Source organism: Grampus griseus, assembly GCF_964374135.1.
Source record: "Grampus griseus genome assembly, chromosome: 3".
Taxonomy (NCBI): domain Eukaryota; kingdom Metazoa; phylum Chordata; class Mammalia; order Artiodactyla; family Delphinidae; genus Grampus; species Grampus griseus.
This window is the reverse complement of record NC_139019.1, coordinates 48,893,258-48,912,453: the sequence shown is the minus strand read 5'-3', so window position 1 is coordinate 48,912,453 and position 19,196 is coordinate 48,893,258. Positions and strand designations below refer to the sequence as shown.

The window sequence follows — 19,196 nt, the reverse complement described above, 5'->3', positions numbered from 1 at the left end:
GAGAACTTAGCCTGGCAGACACCTCAATTTCAGCCTGTCAGACCCTGATCAAAGAGTACAGACTAGGTGTGCTGGACCTCTGATCTACAGAACTATAAGTTATTTTGGATGTTGTTTTAAGCCACTACTTTTGTGATAATTTGTTACACAGTAATAGAAAACTTATAAACTAAGCAAACAAATTATTATATAGGAGTGAAGATTAGGAGGATGATTGTACAATAAAGAAAATTAACCATAACATAATGATATATGCCTTCAATAGCCTTTATATAGTCACACAAATAAAAACACTAAATAATGACGTAATTTAAATTACAATCTAACTATATTGGGAGGATGGGAGGAATAGGAGTCATACAGAGGGAAATGAAAGAATTAAAATTTCATCTTCTAAACAGGGTGGTCAAGAGATAATGCCTAAAATGCTTAAATCAAGAATGAACAATATAAGTATGTTACTTAGAGCTAGAGATAAAAAACCAAAGAGACAGGGCTATAAGTGTTGAAAGTAGATTCCTCCACCAAATAGGAAATGGATATACTGCTACTTTTCATAAAAAGTCTTCAAGAACTGACTCCTTAACCTATCTACATACAAAACTAATCAATACATAAACTCAAGGGCTTCCCTGGTGGCGCAGTGGTTGAGAGTCCGCCTGCCGATGCAGGGGACACGGGTTCGTGCCCCGATCTGGGAAGATCCCACATGCCACAGAGCGGCTAGGCCCGTGAGCCATGGCCACTGAGCCTGCGCGTCCAGAGCCTGTGCTCCACAACTGGAGATGCCACAACAGTGAGAAGCCCGCGTACCGGAAAAAAAAAAAAAAAAAAAAATTTATATATATATATATATATATATATATATATATATATATATGTATCCCATATATATATATGTATATATAAGTATATAAGTATAAGTATAAGTATATATATATATAAGTACCCCATTCTCACATGTCCAGGGGGCTTTACATATGCTGGTCAATTTGTTTAAAATATCTTTACCACTCTCATCCCTGAACCACCGTATCTCATTAACACCTCTTGTTGAATACTATTTGGGTATCACCTATGAAGGAAGCCTTCCCTGATGTCCCACCTCACCCTCCAGTCTAAGATGGGTAACCTACCAAGTGCCCCACAGCATCATGTTCTTATTGCTAACAGAGCACTTAGCTATTCAGTCTTCCCCTAGACAGCCACATTCACAAAGAGCTTGCCCTATTCATTTCTGCATCCCAGTGCCTAGTACCATGTATTGCATATTGCAGCTGTTCAAAAAATCTTTATTCAATGAATGAATGCCTACTTCCACTGAGGCCAACTACTGCAGACGAGTAAGTTTATTTTCATCCATTATTACACTCCTCAGTCAGAGACTATCAGTCTGGGTTCCCAGAATTTAAAAAATGAAAACAAAAATATACAAATACCTACACTAATATCTGCCTATTAAATTCAAAGGGTGGCTTGTACACGAACTATATTTCAATAAATAAATAAATAAAAATAAAGTCAAAAGATGAATTGTTTTCCATGAAAGGAAACTTACCTATAACCCTAGTATAATCTTCTCAAAGGACTGAAAAACTTATTTTTTTAAACACCTTTTTTTTTTTAAATAGATTTATTTATTTATTTCTGGCTGCGTTGGCTCTTATTTGCTGTGCGCGGGCTTTCTCTAGTTGCGGTGAGCAGGGGCTACTCTTTGTTGCACTGCGCGGGCTTCTCATTGTGGTGGCTTCTCTTTGTTGCTGAGCACGGGGTCTACGTGTGTGGGCTTCAGTAGCTGTGGTTCACGGGCTCTAGAGCGCAGGCTCAGTAGTTGTGGCGCACGGTCTTAGTTGCCCCATGGCATGTGGAATCTTCCCGGACCAGGGCTCAAACCCGTGTCCCCTGCACTGGCAGGCGGATTCTTAACCACTGCACCACCAGGGAATCCCCTGAAAAACTTATTTTAAGCTAGTCTCAATTTTAATATTAAATGTTATATGCTTTCTCTAGGAAGGGCAGATGATTACTTAGACGGAGGTTTGTATCCCTGGCCTATACAAATACACAGGGTACTTAAATGTCAGGATTAAAGAAAAAGGTCCTATATACTCCAAACATTCCATGCAAGTTACTATGGCTTCCTAAGATTTCCTGAGGTAACATTGCCTGAAGAGACACACCTCCCTCACAAAAATTGAGTCTAAAAACAAATTTGGCAGGGATATAAAGCAAAAGATATGGCGATCACTCTTTGTTCTGACACTTAAATGAGCAATCTCAGGCTACTTGTTAACCTTCTCGTAGCCTTTCTATCCCCATCTATAAAAGGGATATAATTTTTCAGGATAATCACAAGAATTAAAGGATAGACAAGAAGAGATGCTAGGCCAGACATTTATTAAAAAGAAAGTACTTTAAAAAAAATTTTGTATCACTAATCAAGTATCTAAAGCTGCCTCAGGAATTTGTAACTGCAAAACTCATCCATAAATATTTAGTGAAAGAATGAATTTATGTTTCAAAAAAGTACCAAGGTAACAGAGAAAGGTTTTTTTAAAACTAATATTAGACAGGGTTTTTTTTAACTTATTAGAACATTTCATAGTATTAATTCTTAATTTCAAAAGAGAACTCCCCATTGGAAAAAATCTATCAAACTTTGGGGCAAGGCAGTAAAAATCACTTGTGCATCCCTGTAGCCAGATATTCTAAGTCTTGGCATTAAGTGCTTTCCTCACCATACTCTCACCATCAGACTATAATTCACTGTAACAGTTCAAATGAGGACTACAGTCCCATCCCTCTCTCTCTCTCTCTCTCTCTCTTTCTCTCTCTCTGAAATTTTAGGGTCCTCTCTTCCTGCTGCACATCCCCATACCTCAAAGGCAAGATACTGAAAATCAAATTCATTCCTTCCCTCAAAAGCAATTCACCTGTTTTTCTGCCTTCCCAATATGTGAAAGGGAAAATTTTTATATTAAATCAAGGAAAGAGAGTGAAAATGGAGAGTAACTTTATGCATAAGAGTTCTGAATACCAGGGAAGCTGCATGCAAAGAACAAGTGACTGACTGCACAAATCACAAGTCTACCATCATTGGGGAAAACTACATCCAGTGAAAGAAATCGTCTTTTAAAAGTAGAGAATATTTTTATGTCAAAAAATGCCCATAGTAAACATATAAAAGGTATTTTTAAACTGTTTAGATCACACATGAGACAAATGTAAGACCTTTTACTATCACTGACAAAAACCACATGAAAACAGTAAAAAAATTTTAAAGAAGAAAAAATACTAAACTAAGAAACTGTGGAGAAGTAACTTACCTGAACAAGATGAATAAGTGTTGTCAAAATAGCACATCTCAACATATTGTGTTCTTCACTCTGCTTCCAAAGAAGAGGCAAATACTGTACCAAACACCCTACGTATGGTCGTATCTATCACAACAGGAGTAGAGGAAGCAAAAGAATTATATTAGTAAAGAAGGCGACTTACTTCAAGAAACACTGACAGACTTAATAGGTCCCAGGCAGCAAATATTTAATATTTACTAGATGTAATGTATTAAGCACATATCCTTTTAAAGATAAATTAGACATTACATAGAGACACAAAGCTCCATGGTAAATATTAACAATTTTAAACAAGTACCAAATTTATTGCATGAAATAAAATTTAGGAATAGAAAACAACATACTGAAGCCAGTTATTTCTTTAGAATTTAATAGAAAATGCTGTTACATCCTGGTTCTTTTTAATAAACCAGATTATCTAATTGGATATTATACTGTCTTAAAAAGAGTTAGCACTTACTCATTCATTCAACAATTACCTAATGGCATCTTCAAAGTATCAGGCCCTGAAGACTAGGCACCAAAAAGAAGAGGATATAAAGGTAGACACACAAATCCTTACAATGAAAAACAATAAATGCAAGGTGAAGGTGTTCACAAGGTATGGTAGAAACACAGGAGAAGAAACTCCTCTTCAAAGGATAAAACTGTTAACTCCACTATGGATTAAGCTCACCAGTTTTAAAAATATGCCCTTAAGCACAGCACAGCTTGACATTGAGCTTTTTGGAAAATGAAATGGATCCACACAGAAAATGGACACAGTGCTCCAGCTTCAGGCTTACAGTCACACAGTATTTGGAACTGATCTGATGAGAGTACCCTTGGTGATAAAAAGAAGTACTAGACTTTCACAGCTTGAGTACTATCTATCAATCCCACGGATTAAAATTAAAAAAAAATGCTCCCAAAAAGAGTAAGAGTTTCTTTATTCTGCTTATAGAACGTCATACACTAAAAGGGTAGCCAGAAAAAACTGTAGGATTTCTTCCCCCCGAGTTTGGGGGAGGAGGTACAGAAAGATAAGAAGTTAAACATTTGCCTAAATATTTCAGTGAGATAAAACTGAATAAATATTAAGAGACTATTTACATATAAATTCTCAATCATACTATTAAAATATTTATGGAGCACTTAATTTTGCTGAGCACTTAATTTTGCTAAGTGCTCTATCTCAAAGATCCCTCCAATTAATTTATAAAGGCAAACCAATTAACACATAAAGACACAGGTTTCAGAGTACCTAATGCATTCATATTCAACTAAAAGCAGCATATAACAGCATGTTCTACTGATAAGGAAAATAAACCAGCTTTTGTTTTGAACAAATTAGAGAGAATACTTTCTAAGGCATGGAAGAAAGGAAGTATATGCTATGAATTATAGATAGGGTAAGTAATAAAACCAAAGCACCCAATTACATTTGAAAGTCATGAAATATTTATATCCCAGTCCTAGTTATTCATTAGAATATATGATGTTCTAAATTAAAATTAATGCTTCAAAGACACTATTTCAAAAATCACTCATAGATTCAGTGTTGCAAAAGACAAAAAAAGAGTTAGCGAATCATCAAAAAATCTACAAACAATAAATGCTGGAGAGGGTGTGGAGAAAAGGGATCCCTCTTGCACTGTTGGTGGGAATGTAAATTGATACAGCCACTATGGAGAACAGTATGGAGGTTCCTTAAAAAATTAAAAATAGAACTACCATACGACCCAGCAATTCCACTACTGGGCATATACCCTGAGGAAACCATTAATTCAAAAAGAGTCATGTACCACAATGTTCATTGCAGCACTATTTACAATAGCCAGGACATGGAAGCAACCTAAGTGTCCATCAACAGATGAATGGATAAAGAAGATGTGGCACATATATACAATGGAATATTACTCAGCCATAAAAAGAAATGAAATTGAGTTATTTGTAGTGAGGTGGATGGACCTAGAGTCTGTCATACAGAGTGAAGTAAGTCAGAAAGAGAAGAACAAATGCTGTATGCTAACACATATATATGGAATCTAAAAAAAAAAAAAAAAAAAGGTTCTGAAGAACCTAGGGGCAGACATAGAGAATGGACTTTAGGACACAGGGAGGGGGAAGGGTAAGCTGGGACGAAGTGGCATGAGAGAGTGGCATGGACATATATATATACACTACCAAGTGTAAAACAGATAGCTAGTGAGAAGCAGTCACATAGCACAGGGAGATCAGCTCCATGCTTTGCGACCACCTGGAGGGGTGGCATAGGGAGGGTGGGAGGGAGACGCAAGAGGGAGGAGATATGGGGATATATGTATACGTATAGCTGATTCACTTTGTTATACAGTAGAAACTAACACACCATTGTAAAGCAATTATACTCCAATAAAGATGTTAAAAAAAAAAAGGGCTGGCGATTAGAAAACAAAGTGATGACATGAAAGCCAAACACATTCCCTTAGGGCAGGAGGAAGGTGGTTAAAAAATACATTATTAGGGCAACTGAGGAAATCTGAATATGGACTTGATATTAGAAAACAGTACTACATCAATGTTAAGTCCTCTGAATCTAATCATGGTTATAATTAAGAAGGAGAGGTCTAATATACTGGGTGAAGTGTCATGATGAAATTAGGTGAAGAATATATGGGTAGTGATTTACTGCAACTTATCTGTACATTTAAAATTTTTCAATGAAATGATGCGAAATAAAAAATACTACGCATATACATTCTGAAAATGATTATAACATGAGTTTTTTGGTAGACCAATTATCAGTTATTTATATAATATTTAAAAAACACGTGGAATTAAGAATGTTTTATAGACATTGGGCTAAATAACCCTATAACAGAAACTGAACTGCAAGCATTAAACAATTGAGACGAAACAGCTCTCACCTTTTGGCACTTCTCCAAAGAAAACAGAATGGGGGGCTGGGGGGGTGCCTACTATGAGCATTATAATTATACTCTTATGAGTTAGTTCATTCTAGATAGGGAGATACCCACTTTCATTCATAACACATTAAGAAAAACGTGATATATACACTACTGTGTATAAAATCAATAACTAATGAGAACCTACTGTATAGCACAGGGAACTCTACTCAGTGCTCTGGGGTGACCTAAATGGGAAGGAAATCTAAAAAAGAGGGGATATGTGTATACGTATGACTGATTCACTTTGCTGTATAGCAAGAAACTAACACAACATTGTAAAGCAACCATACTCCAATAAAAATTAATTTTAAAAAAGGGGAGAAAAATACTTTGAGACAATTAAAAAGAAAGAAAAACATGTGAAAATCAAATATGTGACAGCCTAAAAAATGTTTTAGCAAAGGCTCCATTCACAGGGGAATTTAAAAAGTAAGTCTCTAATGAAACCTCATTTTAGGTAACATTTTCAACCGAACATTTACTATTTCACGCTGGCCCTTTAATTTTTAATTTTGTTCTTTTCCTTTAGAAATGCTTAAGTCCAAAGACTATCTACCTGACATTACACCTGATGATTAACACATTTTTCCTGACTGTGCATTTATGGGATCCCTGCACCAGAATAATTTAATTATAGGTTTTCAACTATGCTTTTTAAAAGTAGAGGAAATATAATCTTCAAATAATTGCAAGCTATGGTATAAAAATTGTGAGTTCCCTAAAACTTCAAAAACTATTATGTGTCAGAAAGCACTGTTGTAAGATGGCTCAAAATGTTTGCAACCTAGTAAACAAAAATCAAATTCATATGTAAATGATAGCTGAAGGATATATAAATGATGGTGTTATTCAAAGGTTAACACGGGAAAATGTTAAAGAATCTACTAAAAACATTTTTTGTAACCCTTTCCTACCTGCATTCTGAAAACAAAAAGTACTACTGGATAACTATATCTTATTGCTATTTACTAATGATATAGACACCTGAGCTGCTTAGGCTATTTGTGTTACGAAAGATGAGTATGGATAAAAACAAAAGCATTTTTAAATTTACTAAGCAAGAGTAATGGGGGAAAAAGGTTTAAAGGTTTGGAGAGATGGGGGTAAGAAAATACATTTCTAAAAGAAGAAAAAAAAATATTCTTTAAGAAATTCCCATTAGTCAGATGATATCTAAATAAAATTATAAAAATGTGCCAAATCTTTCTTATATAATCAATTTTTAAACAACTTATTGCAATTGTATGGTGATCTAAAGCATACAGAACATCTGTAATAATTTCGCACTCAGAAATCATTTTTTGTGTTTGTGAGTTATCTTTAACTTTACCATTTTATACATGGGGACACGAGGTTAAAGACCTTGCTCAAGATAAAGAGCAGAGACAGGGACTTGAAATAAGTTTAAAACAGTCTCAATGACCAAACTCTCTCAATGTTGTTTATAAACCAATATCAAAATGAAATAACGTAATTAATGTAATAAGAATCCCAAGTGTTAAGAAAACTGTAAGATATTACTACTTTGAGACACCAGGACTCAGATCTGCTTAAAATGATCAACGGTCACTCAAAACTGCAACTGCTGTTAACATACTATAATGCTGAGTTTGAATACTGTCAATGCCACTCAGATGTCTGAACTTCGGTAAGTTTCTTAAAGCCTCTAATTTTTTGAGATAATACGTTCTAATTCCCACCCAAAGGTTTTTGTGAGGATTAAGTAAGAAGTAAATGCAAATCATCTGGCACAGAAGTTGGAAACTTGTCATTACTCAACAACTGATAGCAATTTTCATCAACTGCTTTAGAATTAATAAACAGGTTCAAGGTGTCAGAATTCACTAATGAATTCAGGAGCAGTCTTCAGGACTGTGGACTCGAGGTACTATCTTTCCCTAATACCTCACAGATTTACTCAGCGCTTTTCAAATAAAAATATGCACTGGTAAACTTGGATATAAGAAATTACAGAAAATTATACTGTGATTCCTGGATTATCAATTTTTCACAAAGATTAGGAGTGATAAGGGAAGCTGAATACAGTTAAATAATAATCTACTGTTAAGAACTTTACATATCATTTTTATATTAAACCAATCATGGATATAATGTGGACTAGACTGCAAAACACACTCAATTTTTAAGGTACAAATAATAGACTTCTGCGAATATTTGCATTTGCTGACAGACACTTGTGACTATGCACTCAAACACACTAAATTTTAAGAAGTATTATTAAATATAAACTGAATTTTCTAAGAGATATATAATTTTGCTTTCTAATAAACACCTCTACATTGCTGATCCAAGTTTTTATTTTTTAATTTTAATTTTCTTAGGTCATTTTATAAAAACTCAAGCATAAATGTCAATTTTGATACATAACTGAAATCACAACCTATGAGAATCATTTTAATGATGTTTTAACACTTAAACAACATATATAAAGCAAAGATATTAATGAATTCTATATATACTCTACTTACTCCTCTAACATCTATTTTCATGCTTTACAACAAAATTACCTGCATGTTTACTCTTTCAATCACACAAGAAAGGACATGTAAAACATGCATCTTTGTGTCACATTCTGTAACTTGCTGCAGTAACTGAAAAAGTAGTGTGAACATGGTTTCCAAATACTGTAGGTAAAAAGAAAAAATAAAAGTTTGGAATAGAAATGTAAAAACTTTTACATAATGAAATAAGAAATAAAACTAAATCATAATATCAAAGCAATACAAGACAAATAGACAAAACCTTAGCATTACCTATACAACTTCAAAATGATCAAGGTGCCAATATTTAGGGCAGTGATTTTTTTCTTTATTGCTGTTAAATGTGTCCATTTTAGAATTTAATTCATCTAGACACTGAGTAATGTTTTCAGAGGAAAACTGTATCTGAACGTTTTATGTATAAATTTTATACTGCTAAACCCAACTTTTAACAGCGCTTTGTCATTGGTTTTCCACATATGCCTATTGTTCTGCAAAGTCTACTCATTAAAGCAAAAGGAATGCCATTATTGCAATCACATACCAGCTGTCTCATGTGGCCCTTAACATATGCTGCACAGAGATATAAACTTTTGTAGATAAATACTTATAATTCTAAGAACAACAGAATATTTCTGATTAGGAAATCGAAAACAAAAATCCTATGTCTGGCTTTTAACTCCTACATCTTGAAAATTATAGTAGGAGTTAACAAATCACAGGATGCCAGATACATAAACATTTGTTCTTTCACATATCTGGTTCATTTTTATATAGATTGGTAAAACATATTTCTTTCATCCAAAAATACCTAGTGATTCTTTTATTAAAGAAAAATTTCTGCTCTACAAGTTTTCCCATCTATGACCCCATAAGAAATATAAGTAGACATTTTATCATAAAGTTTTCTTCTTGTTTAGTCCTCTCAAGAAAAACAAACACTAACGCGCCAACCTTACTGACATATTTAACAAGAGCTCACTGAGTACCAATTATGTGAAAACACCACGCTAGGTGCTGAGAGTTGAGTGAAGGAAAAAAAGAAATGAGTAAGACTTGGTATTCTGCTTTTCAAGTAATTTGCAATCTAGTGTAGGATAGACATACATACACAGACAACAGAGGGGGATAACCTAAGGATGAAAAGTAACAGACAAACATGAAGTGAAATTACTGTTTTATAATTGTGAGAAAAAAAGTTCAGCAGTCCACTCCAAAACAGATGACAAGATAACTAAACAAAAAACAAGCAGAATAAAAGTAAACTATTTCAAATTAAAGTTACCAATAAAAGCAATCACTTCCAAAAAATCTAATATACTTTTCAATGCAACTTTAATAAATAACTGATACTACATATATAATTTCAGCTATAAAATAACACAACATTCTAAAAGACATAAGCAGAAATTGTTATAAAACCTAGAAATAAATATTCTTACCGGTAGAAACTGATCTGTTCTAAACTCAAAATCATCAACAGGTGAAGAGCAGTTAAGGAATACTGAGAATATATGAAATTCAGAATATATGAAATTTATCAGGATAAAGTATATGTAAAAACCAAATACAACAAACCAATCCAAAATTACATTTTAAACTACCTCATAAATTAATTTTAAAAATAAGTAACAATTTTAAATTGTTGTTAAAATTCTTTGCAATGAAGTGTTTTAAAAGTTTTTAAAGGATATTTAACTTCAGAGTGGTAGCTGTTTCAATACGGACCTAAAAGAAAGTATACTGTGAATTACGAATCATTCTAGAATTACTAAACATCATTAATAATGAATGACAAAAAATTTACTGCAAATCACTTTCTCTACTTAAAGTCACAGAGTACATTAACATCTAGAAATAAAAGGACATTCTCCTTATTTAGCAAGGACTAAAAAGAAAAAGTAAAATAGTGTCAATTCCCACCCTTCTCAGTTTCCCATAGTTTGCTTAAAGGAGTCTTTAATCCAGTGAGTGCTTCCAGGAAGAAAACTAATTTGCCATAACACTGTGGAGAGTGTGGCACTGAGAGAAAAGAGTGTGAAGATGGTGTCAGAGGGAAAGGGAAGGTTGAGAAGCAGAGAAGAGAAGCAGGAAAGCAGGGTGGGCTTGGAGAAGCCGGTGGATGTATAAGTGAAGAGTGAGGGAGGAGAAGAGAAGGAAGAGGGAGGAGGAAAAAGCACACAAATTCCCATTTGTAACCTCAATTACAGGAAGTCCCTGAAATAACCAAAAGATAAAGTCTGATATTTTCTAAATCCCAAAGTTCACAAATACAGAAAGGTTTGTACAAGCTCTTAACCTTGCCAAATCACACTTTCTTTGTGTATCAGCATGTTACCTGGGAAAATCATATCATGACAGCATAATCTTCCTATTTCTTTTAGAGTTTTACCTGTGACTTGACCAGCTAAATGGGCATGGGCTACCACACTCAGTTTCCACACCAAGTAACATGAACTCAAGCCACGATTAAATGCTATACGCTGCTCTGTAAAATAATGTATCTAAAACTTTTATTTCCTGGCTAAGAGCCATTACTTTCTTAGATTGCTGCTATGCTTCCCACACCTGTAACAGCAACTGGTTTTTCCTTTGCAGCCATTTTCCACAAAGAAACAGTTTTGATCATTTTATAGGAGCTTCTGAGGTCTTGAGGTGCTGATTAGGCATATTCATCAAATGTTAAGTACTCTAGTTCCAAATCCACAGATTCTAAGAGCCTAGAGTGCAGATGTTTTCTCACCTGCCTTTTCTTTTTATTCACTGTTTCTAAAGGTAATATGAATATTTCTAGATTTTTTAATGATTTAACAAATGTGCTGATTATCCAATACATGCAAAGCACTATGCTAAGTGTTCTACTATGAAATGACCTAATGAAAAGATGACATACTCATGCAATTAAAAATATTCAACAAGGAACTATAACTCCCAGGCATTGTGTTGGGTGCTGTGGGAAAAAATGCTGAGTAAGACACACCTAGTCCTTGTCCTCAAAAAGCTTACAATCTAGCAGGGGAAAAAAACACCCAGATATTAAATAATTATCAATAAAAATGGCTAATGTGAAGAGCTTAAGAACAGGATAATCCCCCTGAGGACATGAACTATTTCTAGTCATCTTCAAATTGTCAGCATTTAGTACAGTGTAAGGCATATAACTGGCACTGTGGCAATAATTTAATTCACAAACACCAGGACTTGAAAGTGCCCCCCAAAAGGAAATCAAACTGTCAGCACACTAACCCTTAAATCTCTCTTGATCTTCCTCCACAAAAGGACCAGAGATGCATTTAACCCATAACGATGACATTTACATAAATAAGTATAGGAAAGAGACATCTGAATGAAAACTATCTGTGTTTTCCCTCCTAACAAAGGGAAGAAGTCAGTGCAGTACTGCATGCAGAGAAAAAGATGAAATTAATCATGATGCACTCTAGCTTAACTGCAAGACTAGGAAGCCAGATCATAAGGGAAAACAAAAAGCACACAGTTTAAGAAAAGAGAGAAGCATTTAAAATATGACAAACACAAATAAGAACAAAATTAGCTATTCCTGAGCTATAAAAGAAATAGGAAGTACTTACTGCATAGAGACAATGAACTTTGCAGCAATTCACAAGTAACAGGGAAAAAAAATCAGGACCTGAATTTACAGAATGAATAGTTGGGGACTGTGACAGAAGATTGGCAGAAGATCATCTAACACAACTTCCAAGACATGATTCAATATATACTTGATAAATAAATGCAAGAATACGAAACAAAACAAAAACAATCTTCCCTTAACCAGACTCCAAACATAACTTTTCATAGAATAAACCTAGCTTTTTGAAGGAGAATGAAACCCGAAGTATCCAGAACCATATCTAGACTGTAACTCAGCCTGAGTCTACCCTACCCCTTCAGCTGAAACATCAGAAAAGTTCTAAGAAGATAACAAACTAATTCCATACTGGGGCAAACAAGTGCCATCAAGCCATCAGAATCATTGGAAGAATCCCAGAGAAGCATGACAGCAACAGAGAAATGAACAAGAAGAAATCACAGGTCAACACTACTTCCAAAGAAGACTGCTACATAAAGGCAAGAGTAACCAGAAACTTCGGTGTCCAGCATGAGAATGAGCCTTGGCATAACTGTCAGGGTGGTTGATTTGAGTTCTAGGCTTGGAGCAGCCTAATGCTTGACCACTACTACAGCCTGCCCATAGCAGTGAAGGGAATTCCACACACTAGAGGAGTGAGCATGGAGCTGGGACCTGAAATAAATGGCAATGTCTCAGGGACTTAAGACCACCAGGAAAATGTAAGTAAGGCAAACATGAGAGAATAATTATGAAATAGATTATACTTCTCTGCTGAAAAGAAACAGAATAATAATTTTATAATGTTTTATCCTTATCTCTTAACTCTTTCAATAAACATTTTATAACTTTCTGATTCCATGCTAGGCATGGAAAGAGATACTAATATGAATAATATTATCCTACTCATCGGCTCTTTTATTACTTGGTACTATTATGGTACTATTTTTACTCTATTATGCAGTCAAGATCACTGAATTACATATTTTCTTCTGAAATACACATGTAAATAACTTTCCTAAAAGGATAAAAAGCACCTTCCATATTTTCATCTCCTTTTAAGAAAAACATTCTAAAGCTCATTTTCATATAATATGGATACCACACACATCATTACAAAACCAAAATGGACTATAAGAAAGTTACTAGATTAATGTTTCCTTTCTTCCTGGTTTTAGAGTGCCCTAATACCTTGATGTCTCAAACACATTTTTTTTTTTCTTTTTGCGGTACACAAGCCTCTCACTGTTGTGGCCTCTCCCGCTGCGGAGCACAGGCTCCGGACGCGCAGGCTCAGCGGCCATGGCTCACGGGCCCAGCCGCTCCGCGGCACGTGGGATCTTCCCGGACCGGGACACGAACCCATGTCCCCTGCATCGGCAGGCAGACTCTCAACCACTGCACCACCAGGGAAGCCCTCAAACACATATTTTTGATATTTCCTTCGGAAATTACTGGGTTGGCCCTAAAGTTCGCTCGGGTTTTTTCCACAACATCTTACCCAACGTATTTGCTGAATATAAGTGAATTTAGAATTCATTTTGTGAAAACACAGACTAACACAGAGTTTAAAACCTGTAACAGTTTTTTTGAGACACAAAGGATGGTCAAGTGGGAAAACTTGAAACTGTAAGAAAGTGTGACAGAACTGGGAGACCCATATAAGGCAGAAGAGTGGAAAGACAGGAGAATTTCAATGTACCTTGTTAAAAATACCTCTGCCCAGATCCCAGCTGCACCTCCCACAGTGAATTCAGGGTTTGCTACAGTCATGTACATGCCACTCAAAAGTCCCTTCTTAAACTCCATCAACTGGCTTTCCACCTGAAAAACTCCCTATTTCTATGCTGGTAGTCAACCTGCCCATGAAGATGGCCTTTCCTCTGCCTGACAGACAATAACCCCCACACACCCCACCCCCAAACTATAAACCTTCTGGCTGTACCACAGTCTACATTATACACTGCCTCTTACAAGGCTGAAAGAGTACACTGATGCTAATTTTTAAGTAGCTTCCTGCTTGTTTTATTGAAGGTTGCATAAATAACCTAAGTAAAACAAAAAAAATTTTTAATTACTTATAATTTCCGAAATTGAAAGGTTATTACTGGATCAGAAACCTTACCACTAAAGAAACCAAGTATGTAAATCAAATATTCTGGTTAGAGAATCCTCTGGGGTTCCCAGGAAAAGAAAGTTCCTTTCACCTAAAATTTAGTCATTCTGTTTACACTGTGGTAACAACATTCTCAAATCTGAAACTTGCCATAAGCACTGCATCTACTAAGTAACATGTTCTAAGAGGGATGGAAGAAAGCATGCAGAAGATATTTTTTAATGGATTTTTCAATAAAGCATTGTACCACTGTTGTCCTTATAAAAAATTAATAAAAATGGAATCTTACTTGATATCATGTCGAAAAATAAATCCCAGATGGAATAAAGAACCACGTGTGAAGAAAACGGATTTATTAAACAAGAAACAAAAAGAACAAAATCAAAAAAAGGAAATCAATAAATCCAATTATACTGAAATTAAGAACCTCTGCTCGGGACTTCCCTGGTGGCGCAGTGGTTAAGAATCCCCCTGCCAATGCAGGGGACAGGGGTTCAATCCCTGGTCCGAGAAGATCCCACATGCTGCTGAGCAACTAAGCCTGTATGCCACAGCTACTGAGCCTGCGCACCACAGCTACTGAGACTGCACTCTAGAGCCCGCGCACCACAACTACTGAGGCCGCATGCCACAACTACTGAAGACCAAGCGCCTAGAGCCCATGCTCTGCAATAAGAGAAGCCACCACAATGAAAAGTCTGTGCATCACAGTGAAGAGTAGCCCCCGTTCACCACAACTAGAAAAAGCCTGCAGGAAGCAACAAAGACCCAATGCAGCCAAAAATAAATTAATTAATTTAAAAAAAAAAAAGAAGCTTAGAAGTTAAAGTTTTCAAAGTAGCATTATCTTACACCGAATCAAAATTCCCAACATTTATTACAAAAAAAGTTTCCAAATACTGCAATATTATAAATGCTTGCCCATTATGCCTAGATCAAGTTTTAATTGCTAAATACTGATGAAAAGTTATAACACTATTTCAAATAAACCAAAAAATTTTCACTCAATTTGCATTATATTCCTCCAGATCAAACAACACTATCATGCAACTATCAGAGATATTTACTCTACCCAGTAGCTTCTGACATTATAAAATTTTATAGAGTCCTGAGTTAGGGGGTTTTGAGCACAAGTCACCCATTCTCCTTGTCTGGCCCTGCAATAAACCTTCTTCTGCTCAAAAAAAAAAAAAAAAAAAAAAAAAAATTTATAGAGTCCTATACCAACTGGGGAAGTTGCTTTCTCCAGTTGCTGCACTATTTCTATTCTGCCACAGCAAGCCTTGTAATAACACGGCTATAAGACTAGGAAGCCATGTAGACAACTAGTTAAATGTATCCCAACTCCATAACAGCAGCAATCAAGCAAGAGAACATAGACTCTGAAAGCCAAAGAAGATTTAGATTCATCAGAATCTATATACTTTGTGTGTGTATATATGTGTATATACATACAAATGCACTCATGTATGTTTGTACATGTATGTCTGAATGCCTGTACATTGTTGTGTATGTCTGTATGTATAAGGTATCTTCCCACACTTCATTAGCCAGCGTTTCTCATAGGTTGAAGAATAGTATATCTTATATACTATTGATCTTAAATGTACTTAAAAAAAGGGGGGGGACACAATGTACGCACCATGAACTTAGTGTCTTACAAAACACTGTCTTCTTAAGAAGTTATAAGAAAATAATTCTGGCAGGCCAAAACTGTAAAAGTGTAAAAATGAGATGCAGCCACTGGAAGACATACAGGAAAAGGGCAAATCTATATCTACAGCAGCATTTCCTCCAAGTATATTCCTTGTATATTAATGTTTTTGTCACCTTGGATAGTCACTACACAGATGTACATTTTAAAGATTCTTATGGGTCCTACAGTAAAGAGGATTATTTGAATATTTAGTCCAGTGTTTTCCAAACTTAACTGGCCATGAAACCCTTTTCCCCCAATAATGTTTACTGATGTGACAGATTTAACGTTCTGCTTTTAAAGTGCTGACCTAAATGACTCATTTTCTCTTCACTTCTCTCCTAATAGACTCATTAAAAAAAGAATATAAGATCCAAGAAATTTCTCTTTCCCACAGAAAACTGACCTGAAATTTAAATCTTCTGTAACACTTTCATGAAGCATTTAATGTCTTCTCTCTGATACCACTGATAGAACAGCAAATAATATTTCCAACTAGGAAAACAAAACTTAAATCTTACAAATGCTTTATTCTAAAGGTATTACAAAAGTAAATTAATTCCAGCAAATAGTATTCTTAGAAACAGCTAAGTTTTATTATATTAACAAACTTCTAAGAATTTAAACATGGTAAAATAAAACTGGATTCTCTTGTTTAAGCATGGGATGCTTAAACTATTTAATAATTACAGAATGATATTTAAATTCTCAATTATTTACACAAAGTAGGTAACATTTAAGTAGAAAATCCAAAAATCAGTTCTATTTGCTTTTAGAATGTGTCACTGCTTCTGCAATTATAATGTTTTCTTAATTTTGTAATTTCTCTAATTATGTTTTCCTTTGTTGAACATTAAAAGTAGTTTATATTATCATGGCACACATGTGAAAACAAGAAAATATGACCCAAGCCTTTGCTGAAAAACAGGATAATTGGGTAGGTTCGAAATTTTTTTAGAAGGTGGTATATTGAGAAATGATTAAACAAGATCTTAGCAAAATTTGGGCAGGGGGGGTGGAATCATTTAATTTTATCTAAAAATAATTTGAAGCTCAGAAAAAAAATCAACCAGATTCACTTTTTAAAGACTATGCTGGAGTCAAACCTAAGCACAAGACAAAGAAAATGTACAGTAAGTCATGAATATATTTACTCAGGCATAAAATAAAGCACCAACGGTGGGGGTGGGGTGGGGGGAGGATACTATTCCACACTATGCTGAACTTCTTTTCAAAAACCTCTTTGGCGGGCTTCCCTGGTGGCGCAGTGGTTGAGAGTCCGCCTGCTGATGCAGGGGACACGGGTTCGTGCCCCAGTATGGGAAGATCCCACATGCCGTGGAACGGCTGGGCCTGTGAGCCATGGCTGCGGAGCCTGCGTGTCCGAAGCCTGTGCTCCGCAGTGGGAGAGGCCACAACAGTGAGAGGTGTGCGTACCGCAAAAAAAAAAAACCTCTTTGGGGACTTCCTGGTGGCACAGTGGATAAGACTCCACGCTCCCAATGCAGGGGGCCTGGGTTCGATCCCTGGTCAGGGAACTAGATTCCACATTCATGCTGTAACTAAGAGTTCCAATGCCACAACTAAGGAGCCTGCCTGATGCAACTAAGACCTGATGCAACCAAATAAATAAATAAATATTTTTTAAAAAAACCCTCTGAGTAAATGACATACAATAAAGCAGCAAATCTACTTGCCTTGAAGGGGAACAAAAGAAGCAACAAAGACGTCATTATCAAGTTTTCAGTAACACAAAATCAAGAATATTATGTGAACACTATACATAAAGTCCTAAAATAAACAATTCCAAAGGCAAACAAACAAACCCCAAAACTGAGAGACAAAGAAAAAATCAATAGTAAGGGTGAAACAGATTATGGTGTTATCTTAAATGTAAAAATGACAAATTCTATTCTGAATAAGAAAAAGGACACGTAAAGCTATAAAAGGATTTTTTAAAAACTGCCTTCTTTTATTCTTATTAAAAAATTATAATTTTAGATTAGTAGAGTTTGGTTAAATTTTTTTTAATTTACTAGTGATGAGAAGGGCAAAAAATAATCAAAGGACTTTTTTCCCTCAAATCAAACTACTCACCAAGGAATAACTACAGCACTGAAAGGCCACCAACATTCTAAAGAAAGATATAAACCACTTCTGAATTTGAACTTTAACATACGTTAAACTTATAAAAATAACTCTTTTAAAACCTTTAAGCAACATACCACTAAGTCTTGATCCTGAAGCAAGTTACAAATTGCCTCATATAACATGGGTCTTAAGTCAGACTTGAATTTCACAGAAATCCACTGACCAATGAGCCAAATCACCCTGCGTCGCAATGGCTTATACCTAGATAGGGAAAATCATGAAATTAAAAGGTTACATATTTTAAGAAGCCTATTTCACTTAGTATATTTCATCGTTTAAATCTAAAATGTAGTAAGAAAACAATATGCATTTTTATGTAAAAGTTTAAAAGCACTTTTAAATGTACCACAGTATAAATACTAACAAAGTTCTGATTTGAAAAACTGAAAATTCTTAGGCAGATATATTGTAAATCTGATTATTTTGTATTAAAGAATTACAACATAGTTATGTACATAAAAACCAAGTCCACTTCTGTTCCTTAAAGTAACCAAAAAAAGTTAATCTAAATAGGTATAACTAGCAAATGTTCCAAACTCTAAGGCTGGACAGGCCCCAAAAAGTAATAATAAAGGAATTTTCCAATTCCAATTCTGTTAATCTCATAAAAGATTATTTTCAGAACACTGTGAGAAATCTCTAGACATATAAAATATGCATATAAATTTATACTGATTTCAGCTAAAGTTTCTAATTTTGTAAAAGGTGCCCAATTACAAATTGTGACTCAGATTACCAAAATAATGATTTGTATTTTTTAAGTTATAAAACATTTACAGTAACATGTACATATACTTGTTTCTCTATGGCCATCTTTGCTAAAGAAAAGGAAGGTTCTTTAGGCAAAGAGAAAAATC

General features: G+C 35.0%; 1 protein-coding gene across 1 annotated transcript in view; it reads right to left on the bottom strand.

Moving 5' to 3' along the window:
* IPO11 (importin 11) overlaps positions 1-19,196 on the bottom strand; it is a 214,859-nt gene that overhangs the window by 113,089 nt on the left and 82,574 nt on the right. Inside the window, exons 16-20 of the mRNA XM_082651230.1 lie at positions 18,414-18,540; positions 10,482-10,515; positions 10,230-10,291; positions 8,815-8,931; positions 3,327-3,440 (exon numbers count right to left, since the gene is read on the bottom strand). Coding sequence (XP_082507356.1) covers positions 3,327-3,440; positions 8,815-8,931; positions 10,230-10,291; positions 10,482-10,515; positions 18,414-18,540 — 454 coding nt within the window. The remainder of the gene's footprint in view (positions 1-3,326; positions 3,441-8,814; positions 8,932-10,229; positions 10,292-10,481; positions 10,516-18,413; positions 18,541-19,196) is intronic.